The sequence below is a fragment of the Poecilia reticulata genome, chromosome 14, assembly GCF_904066995.2.
Source record: "Poecilia reticulata chromosome 14, P_reticulata-male-v2, whole genome shotgun sequence".
NCBI lineage: Eukaryota > Metazoa > Chordata > Actinopteri > Cyprinodontiformes > Poeciliidae > Poecilia > Poecilia reticulata.
In genome coordinates this window covers 19,706,420-19,725,964 of record NC_088843.1, presented here as the reverse complement: position 1 = coordinate 19,725,964, position 19,545 = coordinate 19,706,420, and the positions used below count along the sequence as shown (strand labels likewise).

At 41.1% G+C, this 19,545-nt stretch overlaps 1 protein-coding gene across 7 annotated transcripts in view; it reads right to left on the bottom strand.

Moving 5' to 3' along the window:
• LOC103476218 (protein turtle homolog B) overlaps positions 1-19,545 on the bottom strand; it is a 90,111-nt gene that overhangs the window by 11,827 nt on the left and 58,739 nt on the right. For 3 of the 7 annotated variants that reach the window (XM_081615254.1, XM_008428389.3, XM_008428390.3), the window contains 7 exons: positions 16,713-16,888; positions 15,204-15,430; positions 11,451-11,535; positions 8,869-9,033; positions 8,097-8,142; positions 6,709-6,792; positions 2,076-3,725 (listed from right to left, as the gene is read on the bottom strand). In XM_081615254.1, coding sequence (XP_081471380.1) covers positions 2,076-3,725; positions 6,709-6,792; positions 8,097-8,142; positions 8,869-9,033; positions 11,451-11,535; positions 15,204-15,430; positions 16,713-16,888 — 2,433 coding nt within the window. Of the gene's footprint in view, positions 1-1,053; positions 1,100-2,075; positions 3,726-6,708; positions 6,793-8,096; positions 8,143-8,868; positions 9,034-11,450; positions 11,536-15,203; positions 15,431-16,712; positions 16,889-19,545 lie in introns of all 7 variants that reach the window. The other 4 variants (XM_008428392.3, XM_008428393.3, XM_008428396.3 and 1 more) reach the window with 3 other exon arrangements.

The window sequence follows — 19,545 nt, the reverse complement described above, 5'->3', positions numbered from 1 at the left end:
GTAGTGGCAGCATTATATGGGAATGTTTTTTCTTCAACAGCAACAAAGAAGTCAGAGACGATGGAAAGAGAGATGTAGCTGACTACGAGACAATCATGAAAGAAAGTTAATTATAGTAGGACAACAACTCTAAACATAGATCCTGAGCTACAGTGGAATAGTTTAGATCAAAGCTTGTGTTTTAGGTCAAAGTCCAGACCTTAATCTATTTGGTAATCCCAGGCAAGACTTGAATTTTAAAGTTCACGGACAATTATTATTCAATCTGCATGAGCATGAGCTACTTAGTGCAGAAGGGTAGACAAAGATCTAAGCTGATAAAGCCATTACCCCAAAGCCCTGGAGCAAAAAATATGAGTCTACAAAGGATTGACTAAGGGGGGGCTGAATACACATGCAATCTATAATTAAGGTTTTTAAAAAATCAACACTATATATCATTTTCCTTCCTTCAAGCTAAAGGTTATGTATAGTTTTGCAAGACAGCGTTTCTCAATAGGTGTGAAGTAAATTGACATTTAAGACTAAGGTTGGACATCCTGAACATACCAGCCATTCACTGGCACTATTATTATGTTTACCAAGATAAGAGAGCTTAGTCTTTATTTGGATTCAAACTCCATAAAAACCTGGTACACGCATGGATGAGCATCCTGTGATGATGGTTTTATCTTGGGTGCATTTTTCTTTTATAAAGTTTTCATTGGACAGATAGTTGTAAGTAATTGTGTCAATTAAAAAAAAGAACTCAAGCATGTCAAGCAAGCGAGTCCTGTTGCTGAGACCTCTTTGTCCTGATCTCTCAGATAACGGATGGCTTATGCATATCAGTCAGAATGCATAATGTACTTAAGACTGCAGAACGTAAAATGCATAGCCACTTTGACAAAAAGAAAAAAGTAAACAACAGAAAAAAAAAACTACATGTACTGAGTGACGGAAGGAACAAATCAAACAAAGACTCAAAGCCTTGTATTCCCCTTTAAAGGACGAGGTGATCAAAAAAGTCCCACCTGCTAACCCCCCCCTTTCAGACATGGATCCAACCCTTACCTATTGCGGTGTAGAGGACCTGGTCACAACAACGCTGCCCAGATAGCTGAGATCAATCAAAAACAAAGCAGGTAAGACTCCAGGAGTCATTAAGAACCACCACCCTGCCCCTAATTCATAATGATGGAGACATTGCAGTACATGAGAAGCGGACAGGCCCTGTGACACACTTTGCCCAAAAAACCTCTCCTTGGTTGTCAGACCTGGGGGTGACCTGGTAACACTTAAAAGTTTGGGGAAAAAGAGTGATAGAAAGGGGAAAGGAAGGTGGGTAGGAAAAATCTGAGAGGTTGGAAGGTAAGGTAGATTTGATCATGCAATCAAAGGCTGAGGATGGGCCGCAGGGCCTGCCAAGATGAACTCTTCTTAAAGCATCCTTCTGCTTAATAAAGGCACTTTGAAAGGCTTTGAACTAAGCGTAATGATGGTGTTTCTTCTAGGACATTAATTAGATGAATAATATGGGGTTCCGCCTGTTAAGTGAAAGCAGGATAATGCATGATACAGATGACAAAAACTAAGATCTTAAATGATGGCTGACTGTAAGGACTGTAGCTCTTAAATGTGTTAAATGAAATCTATGAATACAATGCATTCCAATCCAACTAATTATTTACTCGCATTAGTTTCAAGACTTTTTTTTTAGATAGAATATAATTTTTTATTTTTATTTTTGCATTTTCTAGCTGGTCAACTTGGAGACAGTGCCGCACAGATTTAGTGGGTGAATACCTCCAACTTGAAGCCTGAGATGAAGAGTTGCATCAGCAGAACTCAAACTACAAGCTAACATCCCAGAATGCAAATCTATTGTTATAACAAATAGGTTGCTTTGAATCAGGTTGCTTTCATTTTCAAATTTTATATACAAAAAACCAAACCCAACTATTAAACCAATGGTCCAATAGGTAGATATAGAACTTCAGTAGCCAAAATGTCAGAGCAACTTCCCACATCAAAGCATTATGGGTTAAGGCAGATGACACAAATGGCATCCCTCTCTGCATGCCTAACAGACCTACCCTGAAGCTGACAACTGGGGTGGAGAGGGCTCAGATGGAAGGATCTCCTCCTCAGTCCTCCTATGAGCTGGCATTTGCCCAAATATGCTGCTGCTTTCCATGGGGGGCGATGGGGACTGGGAAGCTGGGTAACTGGTTGCAGCGGTGGCAAAAGCCATGTGGGAACGGTAGCTGGGGCTTGTTCTCCTGCTACCCTGACCTTGAGCAGGTGATGAGGATGGGGATGATCTCCTTGAAAAGCTGGCTGTGGACGGTGGAAGCAGGGTAATCTCAGACATCCCTGGGGGCATGGGAGGCTGCACAATGCTTGGACGTGGGCGTGGGCGCACTACAATCTCTGGGGAGCCCTCTTGAGAGCTAAGGGGGCTTTGCGTAAGGGGTGAAAGTCGAGAGGGTTGAAGAACCACCTGATGCAAGCCAGAATCCATCCTACGAGTCTGTCTGGGACTAAAACGGGGGGTGGTTTCAAACCATCGTGTATCCAGATTACTGAACGTGCTAGGGACGATATGAGCCATTGGGTCAGTATAAGACAAAACTGGCACACCCATACTATGGCCTGAAGGTCTTAGCTGCCCTAAATGTGCCTCTTGCATAGCTAAATGCCTGGCTGGGGAGCCATGAGGCCTGGCCTTGCTGGGAGACTTGCTTTTATGACTCCTTGACATCCTGCCGCTTGGGGCCTCAAGTGGCAGGACTGTTGGGTAGGTAGGCATTGGAAGGGAAGAGTGCTGGAAAGCGCTAAGGGGAAGAACATGAGGTGGAGAGGCGTAGGGAGGATCATGGCGGGTATGCCGAGGGTGGTGTGGGGGGAATATAAATTGAGGCCCCTCCAGACTTGAAAAGGTAAAATCTAGTCCCTGCCAAATCTCTGGTGAGTGAGAGGAAGAGGTCAGTGTCAGAGGGAGTGGGAAGCTGGACACGGCGTATTGTGGAAATTCACCCGCTCCGATTTCTTCAGGAATCATGTGGTGCGCAAAAGGACCCTCCGCAAAGTATGGAGGAGAGGACATGACCGACCTCAGAGGGCTGGTATCGGGCATGTAGAAAGGAGGCGGGGGATCGTGATCTCCTGGTGGTCCTAGATAGCCATAGAAAGCTCTATGGTGGAGAGAGCCTCGGATCTGTCCCGTGGCATGGAGCTGGCTGCTCTCCATGATGGTCATACCTTCAAAAGGCCTGTGAAAACGAGGACTGTAGGCTGGAGGCTGGAGGTAAGATTCCTGACTGGAGATTGGGGAAATCTGGTGAGGCCGAAGCGGTGCCATAACTGGTGGAAGAGGCCTGGGATCGTCATTCTCTTCGTCCGACTGCCGAAATTCTGGGTAAAGGTCTGATTCTTCCACAAAGGGGAAGCCCTCAATACGGCGGGGCTTGACTGACATTTCTGCTTCAGTGGGATCGATGACAAATCGTCCATCTGGGCCTCGACTGATAAGTTCAATAGGTGTTGTTGGTTCAGCTTCATGCTTGGACATGTACCTCTTGCTTGTTATTGCTCTTTTGGTCTTCTTGTATAAGGATAACTCTTCTTTCCTTCCTGGACTGGGAGGAGGTTTCCTTCCACGCTGGTCATGATTCTCTTCGGACGATTCTGATGGAGATGCCTTTGAACGTATGCTCTCCGGACTCACCTTTCCTGAAGATGACCTATGTCGAAAATACAGAAGTAAATATAAGAACATTTATAGGGTCAGAATTTTCCGACTCAGATGGTGATGAAGACGTTTTCACCTGCATTAAAAATAAGCATATGACATGATTAAACTTTCAGGAAGACAGAAATTTTAAGGGTTGGAGCTTAAAACAGCAATAGCATAATATGTCAGTAACAAACATAGATATCCAGAAAAATATGCTGCATTTTAGTTTATTCTAAAGTTATCCTAGCAGAGGTTTGGTGACATTTAACAGCTTCTCTTGCAGGTAGGGTGGTGCACTGAAGGAAGGGATATTACACAATTACAACACATTTAAGAGCATCATGCTGAACTTCATTACAAGTATTTAAGAACAAGTGGTGGACAACAACAAACTGGATTTGATTGAGTCACCAAGTACTGCATGACCCTACATTTTCCAACAGTTTTGAAACAATAGACGATTTTTTACAATAATAAGACTGGCAAATTTAAATTAATTCAAAGGCAAGGTATAAGTGAGGAAATCTCTCTTTATTTAACAGTATCTATGCAAAATTTTATATTAAGCCATATGACTCCACCCTCATGATTAAAAAAAAAGATTTGGTCAGCTGGTGCGATATGTAAAAAAGTACTGTAGGTATCGCAAAAACATTCAGTGTCTACCTGATACTGAATGTTGGTGACAAGTAGAAAAACAATTTGCTAAACATAGACAGAAAAGCATAGAAAAACACCCAGAACCAAATATAAATCACAAAACTACACAAAATATCATAAATTGGAAATATTTATGTTTTTGTTTTGAGTCCTAGTGGATCTAGCAACAAGTTACTGTGGCCATCAATACCAGTATTGTACCCAGTTGCACGTTTTTTGGGGAAACTAGAGCACCTGATTACAAACTCAGACAGATTAATACACAGCCTGCTACCCCAAAAACTTCTTTCTGAAAAATGGTGGCTGAACTTTTTCTTCTTGTTATTTTTGTGAGGGCAGGTTTCTGTATAACATAAGTAAGAAGGAAACTTGAATTTTCTGATCATTTGGTCTTCTTGTGGTGCTGAACATGCAACAATGACTCCACTACAGAGGACAAAATTAGGATTTACAGTCTGCATACATCACAATATTGACAATATTTTAACTATGCTACACAATCAGTGTGCAACACAAACCTACACTCTTGTTTGTAATATTTCTAGGTTTTTAACAGGAAATTAAGGACATCAAAATCATAATTTGCTGTTTACTATGCAGTGGAAACATCACTAATATAACAGTTTACAAAAACCACTGAAAAAAAGGACTTAAGAGACTTTTCCAAACTGATCTTAAACCACTGCAATAAACAAAAAAAATTATAAACATAACACACACGCACACACACACACACACACACACACACACACACACACACACACACACACACACACACACACACACACACACACACACACACACACACGTACCAAACATACGAAACATGTGATTACAGACGCCTCTTTGTTCAGTTTTAATTTTGAATTATTTTCATGGAGTTTTTTGATGCCTTTGATCATTGCTAGTATTTTGTGAAAATGTAAACTTTAACGTCTTCACATTTGTGAAGAGTTGGAGGGACTTAATTAATATTACAAATCTTTTGCTGTGTCTATTCAACAGAAAACACAATGATTTGCTCAGTGTAATACTGTTGTTCCATATACATCTCTATTACATCTGTATCAGCTTTGCCAGCCTTTGTCTTTATTTAAAGCTGAAAATATTACTTTTAGCTTACAGAATCCAAAACAAGAACACTGAAGGCTAGAGCAGCATCGACCCAAACCACTTTTTATTTATGATTTCAATTAGAAGTCAGCATTTATACTATTGACTATAGTTTTCACCTTTCGACCAAAATTTCACAATGTTTAGATAGCAAACAACATTGTATTTTTTATCTCTTCGATTAAAACTTGTTTTCCTTTACAATTCTGATCTCAACAGCAAGAATATAAGGCAAATGGACATTTCCTACTGCATTTGCATCTTTGGTTCATATGCTGAGTTTTTGAAGGTAAAAAAAAAACACATTGTTGAATAATGTAAAAAGATATTTATGTGTCCATACAGAAACACAATATTCCCAGGATCACTACTGTTTTTCATGACATAAATCACAGCTACATCTCCTTCGCATTGTCCTGATTGCATTGAGTTAATAAAGGGGATAATATTAAAGAAAACACGAGCCACAATTATATTTAACCCAACACTACTTTAGCCATGCTCTTAATGTTTCTTTCTTTGAGTTTTAACGTCATTCATGTTGACGCTCTCTCATTTAGTTTACCATGATTTGACTTCTTAATGTAGACCACAAAAAGTAATAAAAAACCTTGTAGTCGGAAATAGTTGAGAATTTTGGATGCTTGACTGCATGCTCTAACTACTTTCTGAACTGAACACAGTGAGACACGCTCCTTCTAATGTCATTACTTGCCTTAGACTCAGTGATTCTGGGCACAAATCATCTTTATTAAATACAGAATATTACTTCCAGTGTCTTTTCTCTTCAGTGCAGTGTTTGCTGATAAAGCACCATGAACAGATTGACTTCACCGCGGTCATGTAGATGCAGCTCCACACGACTAAACTTTTGACTTAGCATTGCAGTACGATGGGAGAAACTTCAGCAGGTCTTAACAATCCAGAAACAGCCAGAAATTGAAAATGAGAATTAACTTCACAACGGCGCCTATTGTCTCACTGCCATGTAAAAGGAGAAAATAGTTGAGTCCAAAATAGTTGAGTCCAAGAAAATAGTTGAAAACAGTCCAAAATACTGTCTGGAACCATCTCAGAACTTAAGACCACGACCAGTATTGTTGTTGCCTGGTTGGGACATTTAGCCGGAAGCATGCAGACAGGGCTTTGAGGATCGAAGTGCAAATGGGATTATGTAGTGTGCAAGACCAGGGGGGACAACAGTGGGGCACACTCACTGAGGACTGGAGGATTGTGGTTTGTACTGTGCAGCCAACCCTTCCCAGTAGGACTCAAGGCTGGGAAAGAAACTAAGTGGACTCCTGTAAAGGTGGGGAGATTAGACAGTAAAAATCACAGAAGAGAAGGGCACTAAAACATGGCTTGGTAATGAGATGCATGAATAAAAAGAAAAGGGAAGAAGAAAAAGTTTTAATTAAGGTGGAAAAGAGGAGTCGGAGATTCAGAGAAAACCTGATTAAAGTGCTGGGCGCTTAAAAAGCATCATAAAACTGTGATCATAGAAGAAGAATTTAAAGAGCTATAATCACACTGACGTTTATGGAATAATGACAAAAATCCACTCTTAAAGACTTTTCCAACATAAGAATTCAAAACTGGAAAACAATTACTGAGAATAAAGAAATCAACATAAAACATGTTTTATGTTGATTTGAAGTGTAAACGCAATAACTGAAAGCTCTTTAACCAGCAGAGGCCTAAAGAAACAAGTAGAGTGGTTTAATGGAAAAATGTACCCTTCAGTAACACTTTACACTTTAAGTACAAGAGTTCACGCACACACGCACACACTTTATTTGAAGGTAGTTTGACAGGAAAGAGGGGGAAGACATGTAGCAAATGTCGCCAGGCCGGGAATCGAGCTTGTGACCACCAGCATGAGGACCAAGGCCTCAATGCATGGGTTTGTGCTTTGCCCCTGCGCCACCACAGCACCCAACATTGTAACAGTTTTAACAAATATGTAAAAAACATTTTTTTCATAAAATTTACATACTCCACCTTTAAAGAGTCACTTGATGGATGTTTTTTTATTCAGATGTATTCTAACTCCGAATGAAAACATTGCAGTTTTTAACAAAAGAAATCCTATATTTAGGATATTTCAATTAGCTGCTTCAGTTATCATAAACTACTAAACAATTAGATATTAATTATACATCTATCTATTAACTCTGCTGCTTAATGGGAGCCTCATCAAGTCAGCTGTTGGTCACAGCGTTCAGATTGCATTACTGATGCGGATAAAAACGCTGAAGATTGAGGGAAGCAATCTTGTCCAAAAACAATTTCAGTGTTTGTCTGTGTATTTATTGCCACATGGGACAAATAGTGGCTGGTTTAAAATAGATCAAAATAATCATTACACAAATGTTTAGAACTTAAAGTAAAGATCTATTCCTGTTAAAGAAAAAGTTGTTAGAAAGCAGCTGTGTTTTCAGTAACTTAACTCTTGGCGCCCATGAGTGTGCTGACTAATAGGAATCAATGCGTTCAGAGGAAACCTGGCTATTGAAAGAACTTAACACAAAAACCTCAACAAATGTCACATAAATCCTCATTAACGTTTGGGTGTTTGTAGGAGTGTTTGGGGAGGAATACTTACGGTGTTTCCATGCTTTTTCTCAGGTGGGTTATGGACAAAGGGGGATCTGGAGAGTGGAAGGAAGATACAAGACAGTTTTACTGTCTTTAAAGTTTACTTGCAGGCGGTGCAGACGTAAGAGGAGAACAAACAACAAAAAAACTAAAGATAAACCTGATAACTATTCAGCATGACGTGAAAACCTCCCGCAAAGTCTATACTGTACTTTTACTGACTTGAACGCTCTATCAAGTATCACTGAGCTACTTTATATAACAGAGGACACACAGCTTCTAATTTGACAGATCAGCACTTATAATGAATGAATGGTGTAGTCAAATAGTTGATTAAATGACCTGTAGCCCAGTTGTCCCGCAGGATTTTTCCGAATTAAACTGATCCAATTTTTGGGAACTCCAGCACCGCCTTCACTGCATTCGTGATGTAATGCAGAAAATCAGGTCTTGTTAACAAAGTCTTGATAGGCTCTGACACTTTCTCACATTTTGTCGACTTCAAAATGTGAAGTGAACAAAATGAATAAATGTCATGGCAACAATTAGTGCATTCAGTCTTTTCCCTCTCATCTATGTTTCTGGATATTTTCGCTATCTGTTGCACATTACTAGATGTGAATCAACTTTTTAAAGACAATTTATTTCATAAGTTTAATAAGAGAAGCAGGAATGAGTCCAAGACGACATGGACTGAAAAAAAAGGCGCAGAATGATATAATATTAGGGGGATTTTCTGACTTAGAAATTGTGGGAAGAAGACAGAATCTTCCCCTGACCTTTTTTCTTCTTGAGCTTCTTCCGGCGTTGCTTGTTGACAAAGCAGGCGGCCATTGTACTGAAGAGGACAGCTGCAGCCAGGAAGCAGATAGTGGCCACGATGCCAGCCACCACAGGCCGCGTCAGCCCACGCTCCTCCACCATCTCTGGAGGGGGGAAGAAATCTGCGAGGCGACAACCCAAATCCAGAAAACTTCAACATCAACAGCAAACTCCTAGCATGGTGGAGATAAAAAAAGTTGTTGGCAAAGTCGCGGTGGCCTGTAGTAAGAATGGAACATGATGATCAACACAGGAGCTTTTCATCAGCACAGTAATGAAACTTTTGTAAAAAAACAAAAATTCAGCCCTGCGTCGTGACTTTGCTCGTAATGAGCACTACAGTACAGACGCATTTTCTCACTCCTGATATTTGCTTTCAGATTACTGTCCAAATGTGAGAACGGAGGAAGAGAACACAGCGTACCCTGACAGAACACCCAGTGCTCTGAACAACCAGGTAAGATTATTAAAGTGGTTTTGAACTTCCTGTCTCCACATTAATGTGCTACTTTTAGAGATGTAAAAAAAAAGCCACATTTGTTTTGAAAGACTTTAAAAGTAAAAAAAAAAAAAAAGACTAAAAATGCCTCTAAACCTTTTACTTCGTTACTTTTTCAGCTGATCTGCTGTGTATTTAATGCTGGGATTTGGGATCCTTGTTTTAATGTATGATCCAGTTTGGGACAAGCTTCAACAATGGCCTCCCACTTAACTCTAGAATACCAGCGTTAAATGATATTCTGCCACAAAAGCCCAAATGGTCAGCCATAATTGACAGTTGGTGTGAGGTTTTGGTGCCGTATTTACAAGTGGTGCAAAACATTTTATTCTCCACTTTCTTCTGACCAACATTGAAAACAAGTCATGCTAGTCGGTCTTTTCCCAACTCGCCTCTTATGACCAGTTTGGTTATGTTACTGAGTTACTAATTACTGGTGACTTCCTCAAGACAGTAATCCAGTCTACCTTACTGATTACTTATTTTCAAAAGTAAATTATTATTTTAATAAGTACTCTAGTTACTCCTCAAAGAATGATATCCAATCTGAATGCACAAAGTAATGTATCTTTCATCCTAATTCTGTTCCTTCTGCATATTTCTTCATCTAAAACTTAATCAATTGAAACTTTAAAAATCGAATGAAATGCAACAATCTCTGCTCTGAAGAGTTTTGTTGAATATTTTTTTTCAAATTTCATTTATTTTTTGTTTTACCTTCACTAGTAAAACTTGAATATATGCATTTATAGTCACACTTATACATTTTCAATAATTGTTTTTTTTTCTTCTTCTGTGTACTCCGGTAGCCAAGCAACAACATTTTGTTGCCAAGTTTGCTGTCATGTCTAAGTCTATTTTAACCTATTTTCAGCACATTCCCCTGTATTTTAAGAAAATAAAGTCTCTCTACTGTTAAACTACGTTTCCTCCCATCCACAGTATAACACACAATTATTCTTATTATTCTTGAAGATTCTCGACTTGTTTTACGCCTGCGATGCTACTTTATTTCATTGGACACCTTTTGTCCTGTCCTTTGTTTGTTGGTTTAATGTGTTTGTCAGTGATGTCCGTTTATTGAAAGTGTTATCCAAGATTACTGAAGCTCAGCAGAGAAATCTGGGCACTCTTGGGAAGAAACAGGTGGATGAGAAGGCTAGGAAAATGATCATCCAATCAAGGTGGTGCAGACGCCTCCCTCTCTGTGGATTTCCTCATTATGCCTGCAGGCCTAAGCCATTAGAAGCTCACAATAAGAATTCATCAGTTCTCCAGATCCCTCGTTCCAAACACTGTGAATAGTTCTGTGTTGTGTTTATGCTGTTTTACACTCTGGTTTAGCTGGATGTTGTAACGTGTTGAATCGGCAAAAACATGGCAGATCACTACTGAGTATAAGGCGGGCGGGACAAATTGTTGAATGTTTAGTAGGCTTTGGTCACGACTACTTCGAAGCTCCCCAGCTACAACCAATAGAGGGCGGCAGAGGCCTAATATGAAAGCAACAACAGTCTGTATTAGCTGCCAACAGCTGTTTTACCAAACGATATGTACTCAGTGACCTCTGCATGAGCGCCGCATCACGTTCTGAGGTTTGATTTCAGAATGCAAACAGATATCAGCAGTGCAGCTAAAAATAGGTCGATTTCTTAATTGTGCCTCTTTAGAGCATAAAGAAAAGCCAGAGTCGGTGGATGCTGGGTAAACTGATGATGTCATACTTATCAGAATGCCACGAAAGAGCATGCATGTAAATGGAGTCTTAATTAAATAGCGCTGACGGAGCAAAATGTTAAGTTGAAGGTGCCGTGTGTGTAATGCATAAGTGGGACCGATCTCTATCTCAGAGACGCAAAGATGGACTGATGCCGCGCCGACGTTACAGGCGTGGGGGGGAGCTGAATGAAAGCCACCGAGCAGCGCTGCACTTTCTGATGCATTATGACACAGAATCCTTCAAGTCTCCTGTTGCCTTGGAGAACACAGAAATAACCACAGAAAGTTCTCTCTCGCATGTTGCATCTTGTGAGAACTTACCTGTGCTGGACACTCCCACCACGTTACTGGGCTCGCTGACCGTGTCATCCATGACGGCCATGATGCGAAACTCGTACCAGGCCTCCTGGGAGGAGCAGAACGGAGGAGCTGTCAGGATGTTAAAATAAGCAGCACAGATCAGACTAAAGGCTTCAAACAGCCAGAGAGCTAAAAATACTTCTTTTTTTCCCACAATACCAGCCCCCTGATAAGACTCTGAGGAAGCTCACTCTGCAAAAGACAATGACGTTATGCCCCATCACAAAAACTAAAAGTCCATTTATCATCCAGGTACTAATAGGCAAAATGATCTATTTGTCACTTCAGAGCATAATAAACAGCATAAAACAGAATTAGATAAGCTACCGAGAATCTATAGCATGAGTATGAAAACTCACTTGGTAGGTAAATAGTAGAAAATAAATACTGACAAAAATATTGGACAGTTAAACTAAGTGTGATAATATAAACATCAATTTAACAGCAGTTCAGCCTTTGAGGCAGAAAGTCTGAGGGAAACATTTCAATAAGTTCATGGGTAGGGAGGGAAACGTTCAGAGGCATCGGTCCGTCCATCGTCTACACCAGCGTAGTCGAGTCGTGGGGTCTGTCTGCAGTGGTCACTGGGTGAGAATCAAGGTCCGCCCTGGGCAGGTTAATCACAGGGCAACACAGAGACAAGCAGGACAAACAACCAGGCACACACACTCAAGCTCAGAGGCCCATTCCTGAAGGAGATCCGGGAGGGTTTAGGGGCAATCCAATGAGCTTCTTAGCTCCCCTCAATATCCTCTGAGGTACCTAAAGCCATCTGCTGTCTTTATCGCATATGAGATGAGGCAGGAAGAGGGACAAGGGGCGTTTAGGTTGTGACCTCCAAGAGTTGATCACCTCCTTGTTTTCGCCTACGACTAAATAACAATGTACCTTTGGTCCACAATCACACTAGGTGTAGGTAAGTGAATAGTCCAGAACAGACATATGCAATATTCAATTAAGATTCAAATAACTAATTAATTACATGCACTCAGAAATGTTACATATATATGTTGCTGGACTGTGCCGGCTAAAGCTGCGAGTGAAGGTCAGGAGGAAGAAAAAAAAAGTCTCCTATTTGCGTCACGCAGAAACGCCGGGACTTGGCGGAGGCCGATGTGGGCCGGGTTTGGGTTTTCATCAGTAGCTGTCCTATTCAGTTTCCCAGCATGTGTTGCATATAGATATCAGAGCGCCAGGCATCCAGAAATGACAGTCACGCAAATCCATAATATGACCATCAGCAGACTCCATCATGTGCTGGTAATGCGGCCCAATGCATATCTGCTGACCTTCACTCACTGTTCTGATTGGCTGCCCGACACCCCAGCAACAGCATAACACTACAATACTGGTGCCACAATGGAAATCCCATAGAGGGCCTTTGATGAAGTTCCAGCTTTTTTTTTTTTTTTTAAACACAGCCATCACTGGTCTGCTTGTGCACCAAGTCACATCCATCAGTGAATTTCTTTTTGAAAGGTTTTATTGGCTCTAATGGCCTTTATTTGATAGTTAATTGACAGGAAAGTGGGTTCTGAGAGAAGGGGAAGACATGCGGCAAAGGTTGCCAGGCCAGAATCGAACCTGCAACCACTGCCCTGAGGACTAAGGCCTCCATATGTGGGTTGTGCTTAACCCCTGCACCACCACAACACACCTCAATCAGTGCATTTCTTCTGGCAGCTTCAGTCTTTTTGTCAGAGACTGAAGTTTGCACCAAAGTGACAGGAGAAAATAAATTGAGTTTTTGAGTTTCTTGGCTCTCTAAAGGCATCACGTCATTCCCACGTAAAGCACCTGGAAATGAAGCGGTGCTAATGACACGCAGGAGGAGAAAACAGGCTGAAATTAAAGAAGATGAATCACATGTCTAAATAACAGACGTGGAAGTGCAGAGCATATTTAATCTTTTCTGACTCGATGATCTCGGGTCGTCCTGTTTACTACTTGCTTTAAGACACTTTGCGGTGCAGCTGGCTTCACACTGAGCCGTCGGCAGCGATGACCGGGACGAACAGATTGAGCAACGTGATCGGAGCAAACATTCACTTTCACACATATGCAAAAACGAAGAACAGCGAACCGAACGAAACCTCGTGGCTTTAGCACTTTGACCACAGAGGAAGAAATCCGCAGCAGCGAAGTTACACAACCCAGGTGTAACGTGTGTGTGTGTTTGAATGAGGCAACGAGAGAGATGAAGTGTATGTGTGGGCGTTTGCGGGAAGAGCAAGGAGAAATAAAAGCACTTTTGTGGACCTGAAAGTGGCAGTTAGATTAAAGAAAAATGCTCAAACACGCTGCAGCGGCGCCGGGCTGCAAGTAAACGACCGTTTACTCGGAGCGCATCAGTTTACGTTCAAGGTTTTTCCTTCCTTTGCCTTTTTTTCTACTTTAACGTTCTGTTAAAATGCATCTATTAGTTTCATGTTTTAGCGTTATGTCTTACTGAGATAAAATCTATAGTTTCCCCGCACGTTTTACACCGAACCAGAACTAAACCGTTGACGCAGAAGCCCACAGAGTCAGCCTAATCAGCTTGTGCACACCTGCCCTGTTACTATGACAACCGTGCCGAACGTGACAGCATTCGGCACCACGGAAGACGGTGGTGTTAATGAAACTGTTTTATTTGTGGCGAGCCGACATGTGAGGCTAATTAGTGATCGTCGTACGGGCCCCCCACATCACACCTTCAACTTCTAGATGCAGTCACAAAACAGAAAGTTCTACTTCAGAAAGTTCACAAATATTTATCAGTTAATAATGAAAAACCTTTATTTTTACTATATGACACTGAATTTTGCACAAAATGATTGGCTCCAATCAATTTCTCAGACTAATTAGCAGACTGATTGCTATGCCAGAGGGACAGATGTGCTTAAAAGTCTCGTCACGCAGACACGGTTTCTTTGTGTCGTAAGGTTCTGACTTTTAAGCTAACTGCTGCTAAAAATATCACAGCTCAAAGCACAGTTTTCTGGATCACCAAGAGCTTTAGGGTGAGAAGCTCAGCTGCAGTGAACACGATCCAAAAGTGTGCGCGGAGCACCAGGATCTCTACTCACAGAGTGTGTTTTAGATTTTTGCTTAACATCAGCAGCGAGTAGTCATGAGAGCTTCTGCACAGACAGGGAGATGAATGCATTTAGATCACTGTCTTTTTGACAAGAAGGTCAAAAAAAACACCCTTTACTGGAGGAACAAATTGTCAAAGACAGACTAAAATTCTTTAGGAAGGACAAGGATCGACATTAGAAGACGGGCACAAAGTTATTTTCTCTGAGGAATCACTCAAGGTGTGTTTTATAGCACAATCAAGTAACCATTTCAAATTAAGTTGTGATAAAAATGTGGCATATATCAAACCTCACTTAAAAGATATTTGACTTCACAAATTAAAGCCTTGAAATTGGGCCTCTGTCTCTTTAAGAAGCTGATACTTCTCACACAGCAGAACTGGGCTTCCTTACAATTTAGCCCAAAAACAACAACAAAGATCTACGTTTTTCAGCCCGATTGAGCAACATTGTACAAGGCAAAAATTACAAAAAGGCAACACAAAGATCTGTGAGCAGGAAAAGTCGCTGGGTCTTAATCTCATTGAGGAAATCTGGTCACAAAGAAACATAACCCCAAAAGACCCTGATCGCCTCTAAGCACTGAAAAGACAACGATGTGTCACCACCAGTCAGGATTTGGGATACGTTGTACCTGGATAAGGTCTCGGGCAAGCAGCTCCAGCTCTCCTGCAGGAATGCTGTCATCCAAGATCTCCCATCGTTCCCCCAGACGGAACTCCATTACATAATGCTGGATAGGTGCTGTGTGATTGGCAGGTGGGATCCAGGTGAGCAGGACTCCCTGCTGCGTGCGATTGGCTGTGAGGCACCGTGGTGGGGTAAGCAGCACCAATGGTTCAGGGGTACTTGTAGGAAATACTGAAAGAGCATATCAGGTCAGAAAACTGGTCACATGGTTTGAGACTGAAGAGTTTTCCCGAGGAAAGCTTCTGTTTTCTTACAATTCTCGACATTTCACAACAAAATGCTTGCACGGTAAAAATAACAATATTGTATTTTAACAAAACTGAGTGTTTAGAATCACAAATTACTGCAACAAAAATTGTCTAGAGGCCAAAAAATACTGATTGTCAGCATATCTACCAGTTCCACTGGTTCCTTCTCGAGTAGAACCAAGAAATATGAAATCTGTAGATTTTTTTTTTTTGAGGTGTTGGATGAAATGCTTTTAAGTGAGAGAGAGAGAGAGAGAGAGAGAGAGAGAGAGAGAGAGAGAGAGAGAGAGCAGGAGCAACCCAGCAGCAGAAAGCTTTGACCTCTGGGTTTCTCCTCCTTGGCTCACACATGGTTCAGCACGGTTAGTTATCTCCATTTTCAGCATGTCACTTATCTTTGCATAATAATCTGTGACAGCTTCATTTGCACTTAGATTGAGCAACATTAACAACCCTCGCCTCAAAGCTGGAATAACCAAACTAAACCCATAAAAGTTAGTCTGATAACTGCTGGTTAAACAAGAGGACACCTTTACTAAAGAAGAACAACAATCACTTTAAAGATGTTTAAAAAGCCGTTTGTAATTATGATTTTAGAGTTAAGCAATAGAAATCCCGAATCAATATATTAAAAAAAAAAAAGTCCTTTGACTGGGAACAAGATGCTTTCCTATCAAGTGCTGAGTTTATAAACTTGCGTCTAAACTCAAGGGCCAAATCTGATTCAAAATATCTGTTCTCGCATTTAATTCAAATTTAATTCAATTAAAAAATATTTTGTTTCAAAGGGAAAATTAAATGTCATCATAACTCCTATCATCCAAGAGTCTTCACACAGTCATGGTGGATGGAAATGCTGTGGGCAGGAAGGATCTCCAGCAGCAGTCAGGCTTGCAACACATCTGAAGACTTCTGACTAAAGACATCTTGCTGTATAATATTACTGCCAGACACCAGTGTGTAAACAAGTTTATTTATAAACTGCCTTTCGCAGACAGAACAACCTGAGCAACTTTACACAAGCAGCACTCACTCATCTATCAAGTAAAAAAAAAATTACCTGATAATATTCATGAACATAGAAGTTTACTGTGACTTAACATATCAATTAAACTAAACATAAACTAAACTTGTTTTGTATTCACCCAGCCTCTGAAGTCACATTAATTTAGGATCTCTTTCCAGCGAGTGGCTGTTATACTCACCTAGAGTGTTCACAGTGACGACCTCGCTGAAAGGGCCTGTGCCAAGCTTATTTTGGGCCAGGACACTAAACTGGTACGTTGTCTCTGGCTCCAAGCCCGGCACCGCCATCCAGTCCTGGCCTCCAGGTACTGGTATGGAAACCCAGTCGTGTGGACCTAAACGCTCCCTCTTCAGCCTGAGTAGAAGTGAAATGTGAATGAACAAAAAGGAAGACATGGCATGGGGGGAAAAGGACAGGAAAATAATGGAACTGTCTTCTTCATGTCTCCAACACTTATAGATGCCTTTAGAAACTGGCTACGACTTCATATTTTGGGTAATATGATAGTATGTTACCCTGTTGGTGTGTCATGATTACAAATGAAGATAATGACTGTAAAATCCAAAATGGATATATACACACACACACACACACACACACACACACACACACACACACACACACACACACACACACAGTTATTAACTTCCGGAGCAGTTGGCTTGGTCAATGCGTACAGGACAGGAAATAGCGAACTTGACAAGTGTTTAGCTTGCATGTGGAACATGGTTAGGTTGGGTGTGATGTTATCCTTAATGGTAACCTGTGTGTAACATGTGACGGTGCGGTGAGAGGTTGGAGAAGGAGTTAGCAGCGGTGGCTAGCCATGCTAACCCTAAACAGCAGGTCGCACTGTTGGAGTATTCCACACTTTAACTTTATTTCACTTTGTCCACGTAAAGCCAGGTCTCCATGGTACTAAACATTATAGTCTTAAACATGAGAAAAGTAATGACAGTTCACCGCTCTGCACCGATGTTTCTCCTCTCTACAACGTAGAAGACGAGTTCTTACTCTGTACAAAAGTACAACAAAGGAAAAGGGGAATAGGCGCCCCCTTGTGGTGATACCTAAATCAAAAATCAAAAATCCTACTCATCTCTAGGAACCAAGCAGTTTAATGACTGTTACAAACACACCATGTCTGCCTCCTTGATTCAATACAGCACGACCAGTTTGACACAATGGACCTTACCAAGCTCCACCCAGAAACGCCCCTCAAAAGTCTCATGTGACTGCATGTCTCACAAACAAAGCCTCGCGGTGCTTAGTTTCTATGTGTAATTTCATTTCGACTGACTCTCTGCAGAGTATTTCTGAGTCGATTAGTTTAGTATTTCTGCCGGATTTTCAAAAAATATCAGCCACGACAATGGACAAGGGAACCAACAAGTTCATGTCATCTTTTTTCGATGACATCAAGGTGTTAGAGCCACGCGATGCCTCCAACATTGTGCGCGTCACAGCTAAATGCTACCAGTCGATGAGGAACACAGCAGATCCTCAGCATAAATATAGCTGTGGGCAAGATCACTGACGCCTATTGTTCTTGCAAGGCTGGGTAAGTCGGGCATTCATGGCTTTGAGGGTGATTTCTGTTGGTAAATGTTCGTATGTGCCTAGGCCTGATACATGGTACTCGGAGGCTAACACGATTAGAGTGGCTAACACGATTACAGTTTAGTAAAAAGCCTTTTCAGGTAAAATAAAATCTTTAATGTATGTCAGATACGGTACACATTGCATCTGTTCAGCTAACGTAAGGCTGTGTAACAGACAGGTTTCAAGGTGTAGAAGTTGTGTCGGTACTGCCATTATGCTGTACTTGGCTAAAAGGTTTTCATAAGGGATGTGTTTATTATTTACTTTCTTTTTTTCATTCACTAAACACAAACAAAGCAAAGCAATAATACTTACACCAGCAGACAATCCTTTGTTCTTATTGATCCTACCGGTTGAGCTGCAAATGCGGTCATGCACAAGCTTTAATCCAAGCAAGGCTTTCCGTTTCAGATTTTGGAAATCTGTGAATTTTAGTTTCACAAATACGATCAGGATACCTGACATCGCCTGTACAGATACCCCACTGACAATGGAGAACCATTTTTTTTCGAGTTCTGACGCAAAAACTTTCTGCCGGTCTGCTAGTCCACAATGTACATTAGCATGTATTTACTACAGTAGCTTGCGTTTGTGAGACGGTAAGGTTTCACATAAGCGCTGTTACGTAAAATGGGCATTAGCCAATGAAATGCGGCCCCTGTGGTAAGGTCCATAAGCAGCAAGGCCACTGCTTGTTTATGCTAAGTTTGTGCTTCAGTTCCAAACTGCAGACTGCTGGGCTTAACTTCAGCTAACAGTTGCCCAGGCAGTAAGTCTGTCAATTACATTGGCGGATTCTTTCTTTCTGCAGCGATTCACTAAAACATTCACATTTTAATACATTTTATTCTTTATTCAGAACATGGCAGCCAGTAAATAGTATCAGCATCATGCTGCGTTTAGCTTTGCATTTTGCCATTTGGCCATGCCGTACACTCACATTGAATGATCTCCAGCAACAACTGAAGCACATGACTACAAACATGCAATAACTTTGCAACTGTATCAAAAGCACTTGTTTTTGATAAAGAAATACAGGGTTGTATAAATTTACACAATCACAGGAGCTAAAAATATGCAAACCGCTTGGAGTGCAGTTTTAAAAGGTTATAAATGTGATAATGTTTACATTACAGTGCATTTAATAGGGTACCTTGAAGAAGTATTCATACCTCATGATCTTTTATCTTTTTGTATTGGAATGGCCCAGTCAAAGTCCAGAACTAAGTCTTTGGAAAGACACAGTAATTGAGGTCTCACTCTGCTCAGGCTGACAGAGCTTGATGAGTAATGAAAGATGTGCCAGTGTTTCATACTCAACATGTGCAGATCTGGTACATATACATGCCACAAAGCGTTCACTCTGGAAAACTTTTTCAAAACCATGTGTCCTTCCACTTGACGTTTAC